Source organism: Lithobates pipiens, unplaced genomic scaffold (assembly GCF_037356315.1).
Source record: "Lithobates pipiens isolate NorthernLeopardFrog02 unplaced genomic scaffold, aLitPip1_a1.2 Scaffold_19, whole genome shotgun sequence".
NCBI lineage: Eukaryota > Metazoa > Chordata > Amphibia > Anura > Ranidae > Lithobates > Lithobates pipiens.
In genome coordinates this window covers 140939789-140950237 of record NW_027507764.1, presented here as the reverse complement: position 1 = coordinate 140950237, position 10449 = coordinate 140939789, and the positions used below count along the sequence as shown (strand labels likewise).

Here is a 10449-nt window from a genome sequence, read left to right as displayed (position 1 = left end):
TTGTATTGTTAAAGACCTATTATACACACAAACAGAAACATACAAGATGCAGAGAAGTCGTATTCTAAAATCTAATTAGCAATAACAAATTATTGCATCCTCATAATATTTGGTGTATGTTGCAGCATTTATGCTTACCTGTGTACTAAACAAGTACACATAAATTCGCTTTATTTCCAAATGAGTTGCTTGTATCCACTCACTCCTAAATATCCAATAATGTTCATGCAAATAAAGAAAAGAAAAAAAAAACAAGCAAAAGAAACATCCTCTGATTCTGTTTGGGTATTTAAAATAAACATTGACTAGGGTCAAAATCACATTCAAATATAGGCTATAAGTCCAAACACAAAAAAACAAACAGACAAATAGATACACATCCTTGGTATATTGAAGCTTGCAGCATTTGTACTCACTTGTGTAAGATGCAAGTACACAAAAATGAGCTGAATAACCAAAGGAGTCACATGCACCCTAGCCTTAATTCCATTTAAATACCCAATAGTATTTCACGAAAATTAAAAGGAGAGACATCCCCTGATTCTGGTTGGGTATTTAAAAGTAAGCACTGGCTAGGGTGAAGATCACTCAAATCAAGGCTATAAGTGCACACACAACACAGACACATGATATACATTCTTGACATATCAAATCATGCAGCATTTATGTTCACTGGTTTAGTAAGCAAGTACACAGGGGGGTTGATGTACTAAAACTGAAGAGTATGGTACAGCTGTGCATGGCAGCCAATCAGATTCTAACTTCAGCTTATTTCATTAAGCTTTGACAAAAAATAAAAATACAAAAACATACTTGGAAGCTGTTTGGCTTCTTTGCAGGGCTGGACCAGATTTTGCACATTTAAGTAAATCAACCCCATAAATGAGCTCAATTAGGTTTAAGCCCAGTGTGCATGGAGCCTCAAAGAGTCACTTGCATCCTAGTCTGAATTCACTTTAAATACCCAATAATGTTCATGTACATTGACAAAAAAGAAACATCTTTGATTCAGGCTGGGTATTTAAAATGAGCACTTGCTAGAGTGAACCCACCCTTAATAAATCAAGGCACACACAAATATAAGTGTACACACAGAACAGACGCATAGGGGTTTATTTACTAAAGCTGGAGAGTGCAAAATCAGTCTAATTTTTGCATTGAAACCAATCAGCTTTCAGGTTTTATTGCCAAAGCTTTATTGAACAAGCTGAGGTTATAAGCTGACTGGTTTCCCTGCAGAAGTGAGACTGATTTTGCACTCTCCAGCTTTAGTAAATAAACCACATAGATACATATCTTTGACATATCAAACCTTGCAGCGTTTATGTGTGTAGCTTGCAAGAACACATACATGAGCTGAATTGTTAAGGAGCCTCATACACCCTGGTCTTTATTCCCTTTAATTACCCAATAATGTACATGCAAATAAAAACAAAACAAAAAAACAATCCTTTGATTCTGTTTGGGTATTTAATGTGAACATTGACTAGGGTGAAACCATTCTTAGTAAATCAAGGCTCCTAAGCGCACACAGAAAACACACACAGAGGGGTTTATTTACTAAAGCTAGTCACAATTCTGCAGAGAAACCATTCAGCTTCCAGATTTTATTGCTAAAGCTTAATTAAACAATCTGAGGTTAGAAGCTGATTGGTTTCTCTTCAGAATTGTGACTAATTGTGCCCTCTCTAGCTTTAGTAAATGAGCCCCATAGATACATATCTTTGACATAGCAAACCTTGCAGCGTTTATTTGTGTAGTAGGCAAGAACACATACATGAGCTGAATTGTGAAAGGAGCCTCATGCACACTGATCTTAATCCCCTTTAATTACCCAAAAATGTTCACCAAATAAAAAATAAAAAAACAATTTTAAAAAAAACCTCTATTTCTGATTGGGTCTTTAAAGAGAGCACTGACTAGGGTAGAAAATCACTCTTGGCTATAAGCACACACACAGAACAGACACATAGATACACAACCTTGGCATATGAAACCTTATTAAGCCTCTTTGTGATATGAAGCTTTATGGCTAAGTCCAGTGCAGTGTAAAGTGATCAGACGTGACCCTAGGAAGGAAATAGTAAGCTGCACTTTGGTTTCAGGCAGAGTGGGGGAAGGGGCACTGTGCCTTCTGTTAGTCGCACTGCACATTCCCTTGGAGCATGGGGTCTGCCCCACACATCTTGCCACTCTATGCAGCATAGGCAATTTGTATCTATGCCTTTACATTGCAATCCTATGGAAAAGGGTGCACGGGCGACGTTGCTTCCTAATTGCAATCCTATGGAAAAGGGTGCATATGCGACTTTACTTATTAATTGCAATATGGAAAAGGGTGCACAGGCAACTTTCCTATGGAAAGGGTGTACATGTGACTTTCCTTCCTAACTGCTATCCTATAGAAAGGGTGTAGACATGACGTTGCTTCCTAACTGCAATCTTATGGAAAGAGTGCACATGTGACTTTGCTTCCTAATTGCTATCCTATGGAAAGAGTGCACATGTGACTTTGCTTCCTAAGTGCTATCCTATAGAAAAAGTGCACATGTGACGTTGCTTCCTAACTGCAATCTTATGGAAAGCGTGCACATGTGACTTTGCTTCCTAATTTCTATCCTATGGAAAGGGTGCACATGTGACTTTGCTTCCTAATTGCTATTCCATTGAAAGGGTGCACATGTGACTTTGCTTCCTAATTTCTATCCTGTGGAAAGGGTGCACAGGTGACTTAGCTGTCTAATTGCAATCCTATGGTAAGGGTGCACAGTGACATGGCATCCTCATTGCAATCCTATGGTAAGGTTGCACAGGGACATTGCTTCCTAATTGCAATCCTATTGAAAAGGGTGCATAGGCTACTTTGCTCCCTATCTGCAATCCTATGGTAAGGGTGCACAGGGACTTAGCTTCCTACTTGCAATCCTATGGTAAGGTTGCACAGGGACATTGCTTCCTAATTGCAATCCTATGGAAAAGGGTGCATAGGCTACTTTGCTCCCTATCCAATCCTATGGTAAGGGTGCACAGGGACTTAGCTTCCTACTTGCAAACCCTATGGAAAGGGTGCACATGTGACTTTGCTTTCTTACTCAAATTTGCTATGGTCTTTTGGCACAGGCTGCTTCTACTGTTATTTCAAGAACAGGGAAGTGGCAGGGAGTTATGGAGGAAGACAAAGACTTTAATGTTGCACTACTTAGGAATGATAGATAAATATAGCATGAGGGATGTCTTTATTGCGCCCTGCCTCCACATTTCCACATTATCCTCAGTCCATACCCAGGCATGGCTCTAGGAAAGGCGCTGGATGTAGGAGCTAAAAAAAAAAACCCCATCATGAGTTACATTTCAGATTACATGCTTCTATGAACCTAGCAAGTGACGATCTGTTGCTTCCCTTGAGATGGCTACAAAGAAAAAGGGTCCATAGTCGCAGCTTGTCAATTTCAACATCTGATCACATGACCAGCACCTCCCTGCTAAGGATGGGGATAGATTTCCACGTCAGCTTACGTCTTCAAATTTCTACTTCACGGATCTGCTTCAAAGAGGCAGCTGCATTAGAGAATCATGTTAAGCTCAGCTAATGCGGACAGCCCGAGGTAGCCTAATGATGGATTTTGATGAGCGTGTTCCTTGTTCCTCTAACATGTATTTGCCAAGTTGCACTTACTACGTCTCGGGTCCAGATTTCTCCAGCCTTCCTTCCTTTCTCCCCCAAACCCCTTCTTCTCGTCCCATGCCCTATTCCTATTCTTCCAACCTACCCCAGGTGCAGCCTGTGAGAGAGGTTACCTTCAGGGAGTATGCCATTGACACCTCCAGTAAGTGGCACCCCAGGAGCAATCTGCCCCATTGCTATTCAGCAGATGACATTATGCACAGAGACTGCCTCCCTGCCTCCAACACTGCCAGCATGGGGGACATGTTCGGCAAGAACGCCTCCAATGTCTACCACCCCAATGCCAACGTCTCCTCCAATTTCTATAGCGCAGTGGGCAGGAATGGGGTGCTGCCACAAGCCTTTGATCAGTTCTTTGAGACAGCCTATGGCAGCACAGAGAACCAGAACTCGGATTATTCCAGCGACAAAAACTGCGACAAACTTCCCGGACCTTCTGCGGCAACTTCAAGTTCGGAGCCGTGCAGGGAGACGGAGGAGAAGGAGAGGAGGACGGAGAGCAGCAGCAGCAGCCACAGCAGTTCGCAGTCATCTTCCGGCAACATAGAAGACAAAGCCAATAGCTCGAGTACGTATGAACACAGCAGCAGCAGCAGCAGCGCCTTTGCCTGTCACAGGCTCTGCAATCTAGCGCACCGCTGGTAAAAATTTTATATGCTGTTTTATAAGCATATAAGGTTTATGGAGGGCCTTTAGATTTCCCCCAACAAAACTTTGTTATAAAAGGCAAGATCACGTGTTTAGCACTGAAATTGGCCGTGAAATACCAGCGACCAATGGATGCCTTAAGACAATCCTTCCCCTTTTTTTTCCCTTTTAAAACTCTGGGGTCGGTTTTGTAGAGAATAGAGTCAGTAAGAATGTGCGCCAATAAAATGACACACAAAAGCAAGCCTTGCATGCTTTGATATCAATGTGATGTTGCCTTGCCTTGCCAGCAGGACTTCTCTGACACTTTTGGGGGGCTACAAAGAGAGGCACGGGTTCTGTCTGGGCAAGCTGTAAAACCTTGGGGGATCAGCAGCCCAAACTGATTAGACTTAGATATTGTGGGCGCTTAGACAGACAATGCGGGGCTTAAATTGGGGTTTAAGGACAGTCTGTTGTCAGAACATTTGTGTTGAACATGTTTGTGAAGGTCCTCATTTACTGGTAGTAGTCACTGACATTTAACTGGACTTGTTCTATAATGCTAAATGAACATTTGTTCAACGTTATAGAACAGGTCTACTTTAATGTGACCAACTACTACTAGCTGTTACACATTAGGAAAAGTCTTTTGTCACCCCTAAGAATTAACATTTGGGTTGAACATGTTTATGAAGGTTCGTATTTATGCAGGTCACTGGTACTAGTCACTGGCATTTAACTGGGCTTGTTCTATAATGCTGAATAAACATTATTTCAACATTATAAGAGAGATCTGGTTGAATGTGACCAACTACTACTAGCTGTTACACAATGAGGAAAGTCTGTTGTCATCCCTAAGAATTAACATTTGGGTTGAACATGTTTATGAAGGTTCACATTTATGCAGGTCACTGGTACTAGTCACTGGCATTTAACTGGACTTGGTCTTAATGCTGAATAAACATTAGTTCAACATTATAGAATAGGTCCAGTTGAATGTGACCAACTACTACTAGCTGTTACACATTAGGGGAAGTCTGTTGCCATCCCTAAGAACTAACATTTGGGTTTAACATGTTTTTAAACGTTCTCATTTATGCAGGTCACTGGTAGTAGTCACTGGCATCTTGTATTATAATGCTAAATAAACATTAGTTCAACATTATAGCACAAGTCCAGTTGAATGTGACCAACAACTACTAGCTATTACACATTAGGGAAAGTCTGTTGTCATCCCTAAGAATTAATATTTAGGTTAAACATGTTTATGAAGCTTCTCATTTATGCAGGTCACTGGTAGTAGTAATTGACATTTTTCTGGACTTGTATTATAATGCTAAATAAACATTAGTTCAACATTATAGACCAAGTCCAGTTGAATGTGACCAACTACTACTAGCTATTAAGCATTGGGGAAAGTCTGTTGTCATCCCTAAGCATTAATATTTAGGCTGAACTTGTTTATAAAGGTGTTCATTATACAGGTCATTGGTAGTAGTCAGTGACTTTTAACTGAACTTGTATTATAATGCTAAATAAACACTAGTTGAACATTATAGAACCAGTATAGCTGAATGTGACCAACTACTACTAGCTATTGGGTTACACATAAGGGAGAGTCATTTGTCACCCCTAGAATTAAAATTTGGGTTAAAGATGTCTGTGAAGGTTCTCATTTATGCAGGACAAAGTGATAGTAGCCACTAACATTTACCTGGACCTGTTTTACAATGCTAAAACAACATGGTTTTAACATTATAGGATATGTCCAATTGAATGTGACCAACTACAACTAGCTATTGACTTACACATAAGGTAAAGCAAATTGTCATGCCTAGAATTATCATATGTGTTGAACATGTCTGCGAAGGTTCTGAGTTATGCAGGTCATAGTGATAATAGTCACTGACTTTTAGTCACTGGACCTGTTTTATAATGCTAAATCAACATTTCAACATTATAGAATAAGCCCAAGTAACATGACCAACTACAACTGGCACAGGGAAAGTCAGTTATGTTAGGTTCCAGATTGTAGTACATTTTTAAGTCTATGTATATATGTATGGATCTATCTGTCTATCTATCTGTCTACAATTTCTTCATAGCTGACAGATATGCAACACACACACACACACACACATATATATATATATATATATACACATGTAGGCATTCATCAAGAGTGTTCATTTATCTGCAACGTAGGAATAAATTGTAGATAGATAGCTAGATAGATAGATAGATAGATAGGAATATATATATATATATATATATATATATATATATATATATATATATATATATATATATATATATATATTGTCCACGTTCTCCATAGTTTTCAGATAAATGCACACTCTTGACGAATGCCTGCATATATTTAGACACACACATATATGTATATATATATATATGTATATGTATACGTGTGTAAATATATGCAGGCATTCGTCAAGAGTGTGCATTTATCTGCATGTATTTGTAAGCTATGAGGAATTTGCATGTATACAATTAGATTGGCAAATTCTTCACCAATCTCAAAGGCTGCAAACTTTTGCACCCTTATGAAATGATTGGTATCACATAAAATATTAATTATCTTGTATTTGCACTTCTTGTGGTTCCTGTGAAATGCAAGGCGTCAATGTACAAGTTCATAAAATATTCCTGTATTACAATATCATTTAGCTCCTCGAATACTATTAATAGATTATACTGTAGTTTCTACTGTAGTAGACGAGCCATAAAAATTATATAATCAGCAATATAAACAGAAGCTGTAAACACGTTTTGTTTAATAGAGCCCATAAGTGCATTACTTTTTAACTATTTATGCGCTGGGTTTGCGTGTAGTGCTGCTGGGACTCTGAACCCCTCAGGGTACAGTGATTCAGTAAATGACTTTTATTGGAGAGGATTGTAAAGCACACTATTCCACCATAACAGTATGGTATTTGTTCTTGTTCCACAGGTGGACAACGTACCCGTAAAAAGAGGTGTCCTTACACCAAATATCAAATTAGGGAACTGGAAAGGGAGTTTTTCTTCAGTGTCTATATTAACAAAGAAAAAAGGCTGCAGCTTTCACGAATGCTGAATTTAACCGACCGACAGGTCAAGATATGGTTTCAAAATAGGAGGATGAAAGAGAAAAAAATTAACAGGGACCGATTGCAGTATTACTCCGCCAATCCCCTCTTATGAGAGTAACTACGTTTTTCCCGGATCTGGCAAATACTTTTTTTTTTTTTTGTTGCTCACGACAAGGTCAAGCCACAAGGTTACATGTATGTGGATGTGCGTGTAACTTACAGACATTGGGAAGTACCATTTGTTCATGAACAACACATCTGGAGCTCCTCTGCCTCTGATCTTGTGTCTGGACATGTGACGGGGAGGATAAGGGTAGTAGTGCTCCTTCCATTTTCCAGCACCATCTGCTTGGAGAAAGGCAATCACCAACTATTGACACACATTTTTTGGGTTGTGTGTATGTATACTGGACAAGGGATTTTTTTTGCAGTCTTGTTTGGTACAGATTCTAAAAAGGACCAATTTCAACGCTCAGATTCGGCTATCATGTTGCTATCTGTGATCACCACCGCACCATCCATAACAATCCAATGTACTGTTCCAGAAGCTGTTATTATTGCAATTGAAATCAATAGGGCATGTGGTTTACTGGTTAGCTTAATTTCCAAGTGTCCTACTGTGTTGGTTCTTTGAGCACTCTTATCAGTCACAGCTAATGTCACTAATGTGGTCTAAAGAAATATGCACTTTGTTTGCTAATATCAATCTTTATCTAGGACTGGCCTGTGGAGTAACCACAGAAATATTAGACAAGTCCTCCATCCTATTATGATCTATTCCAATCAACTGTGCAGCCAGACAATGACATAACCATCATACACAGGAAATGATCAATAATCTTCAATAGTATATATCATTCCTTTATACCAAAATAAAGTCAGATCTATTATTTTAATCTGAGTTTATGCGCCCAGTCCATAGATTATGTTTAGACTTAAATCTCATTTAAATATATATAAATCCTAAAAAAAAAAAAAAAAGAACCAAAGTTATTAAAAGCAATTATAACAGATATTTGAAAATATATATTAGTTTATGGGGACACGATGCTCTATTTGTACTATCTCTGTTTGAATGTATGTTTCATATGTTAAGTGTAAATAAATTCCATTTCGTATTTCATTCAACACGTGTTTTATTTACACATTTTTGTTTTATTATTTTTTATAGTTTTTTTTTTTTTCCAAATGACCATCTTCAATTTTTTTTTTTTTTTTTTTTTTTTACATTTTTCTACACGTTTGTCTTTTATACTTTTTTTGCTTCTGGGTGAATGAGATATTTTGCCACAGGTCATGCAGCTAAAGGTTTTTTTATATCACTGTTTACTTACAAATTCATATTTAATATATATATAGAGTTTGGTCCATGCAGTTTTGGTGGGATGCATGTAAACAACAGGAGAGCACACAAGACAAATAAAACTGGTTGGAAGTACAAAACTGTTACCTTGTGTTGCCTTCTTCTATACACATTAAAGTTACACCTGCAATATATGATTAATAATCTGCAGACTGCAGGCAACGTGCTCCCACTTTTAATAGATTTCTCCAGTAAATGCTGACGCTGCAGTCTCAGCCTGACGAGGTCACTGATTGAGAATTATTGATTGAGAGATGGATTTCATTTTCATTGCTATTGTCTGGCGTATTCTTTTTAGTGGCCTAGTAGAAGGGGAACAAGGCAGCGAAGTTGCACCCAAATAACCCATGTTTTTCTGTTTATACTCTCTTTTAATGCACCATACATAGGTTCGTTGGCTTCCATCATTTTTAATACTGGCCTGTTTTTCCTTTATTTTGAATGCAAAAGTCAACATTTAAGGACTCAATTTTTTTTTGGTCATAGCCTGTTTGTACATATTTTATTGCAGAATGGCTATCTGGCTTTGAACTTCTATGGAGCTATTGTTGGACATTGCACATAACCTTGAGTGTCTAGGATTCTGTGATCCTCTATTGTTTACAGAATTCTTTGGAGTTTATATGTCACTGCAAGAGAAATGTCAAACATTGCCCAGGCTGAGGCTTATCTTTATTTGTAAAAAAAAAAAAAAAAAGTTTAGTGCATTCATTCTCTCTCTCTGGCAAATACAAAAAGGTCAAAATTGCACCAATAGTGTTCTAAAACAAGGAAGGAGAACTAAAGAATTAGGTAGAAGAATGTCAAAGAGAAGTTTACAGGATATTTCCTTTCTGGGTTAAATATTAACTGGTTTCCCTTGCAAATGCTCTAGACCCTAGAGGCCTGCAGTTTATCCGCCAGAGTCTTTGGTCTCCTGACCCAATAAAAGCTTATGCTCTGTGTTGCTAAGGCAATTCAGCAATAAACCGTGTCTGTGATTTGTGATTTGCATATTTGGAATGCAGGGCTATAAACTAAACGCAGGGTATGCAGCCATTTTTGTGAACGTGATATCAGTGCTTTCCAACAGTTGCTTGAATGGACTCTCTAGCATCTCTTTAGGATGACAACAACAGGAAAAAAAAGAGGAGAAAATAGTTACAATTACATGGAAACGGATTGGCCACAAGATGGCGTTGTCCAGATCAATGTCAAAGCCGCTGTGCCAGGAGAAGCCAATGCTAGAATCTTGGCCTTTGTTCTCTTCTTATCAAGCGAGGAGACTACAGAGAAATTACAGGTTTTTGTCTCAAGAGCAAAGTTTGCCGGTCACTATGATTAATGCAAGCTTATGCTTTTGAAAATGCACGTTTAAATGTAAACAAATAAAATAATTGTGATGGACAAAGCAGCCAAGGTAAGTCCCTGAATGCAGAATTATCCCTGATACAGATATATAGAGAATGTGATAAATGTGCAATTATCCATTTTTTTTATTTCACAGAATGAAGCATGTGTGAAGCTACCTGCTTCTGTTACAATATACATGACAACCTGTTCTCAGTGTTCTCAGTGCTACTGGATTTATATAAAGGGGTCTTGTTAGATTGGATAAGGAGGAATCTGCTATGTTTTTTGACTACCAATGTTAGATAATTAAATAGATCCACACACACAGACAAACAGACAGCTGTATG

The 10449-nt window shown here is 38.3% G+C and overlaps 1 protein-coding gene across 1 annotated transcript; it reads left to right on the top strand.

Moving 5' to 3' along the window:
* Positions 1-3170: 3170 nt before the first annotated feature.
* On the top strand, positions 3171-8489 carry HOXA11 (homeobox A11). Its single transcript, XM_077491344.1, has 2 exons — positions 3171-4253; positions 7287-8489. The coding sequence occupies exons 1-2, from the start codon at positions 3590-3592 to the stop codon at positions 7517-7519; spliced, it is 897 nt and encodes a 298-aa protein (XP_077347470.1). The 5' UTR covers positions 3171-3589; the 3' UTR covers positions 7520-8489.
* The last annotated feature ends 1960 nt before the right edge of the window (positions 8490-10449 follow it).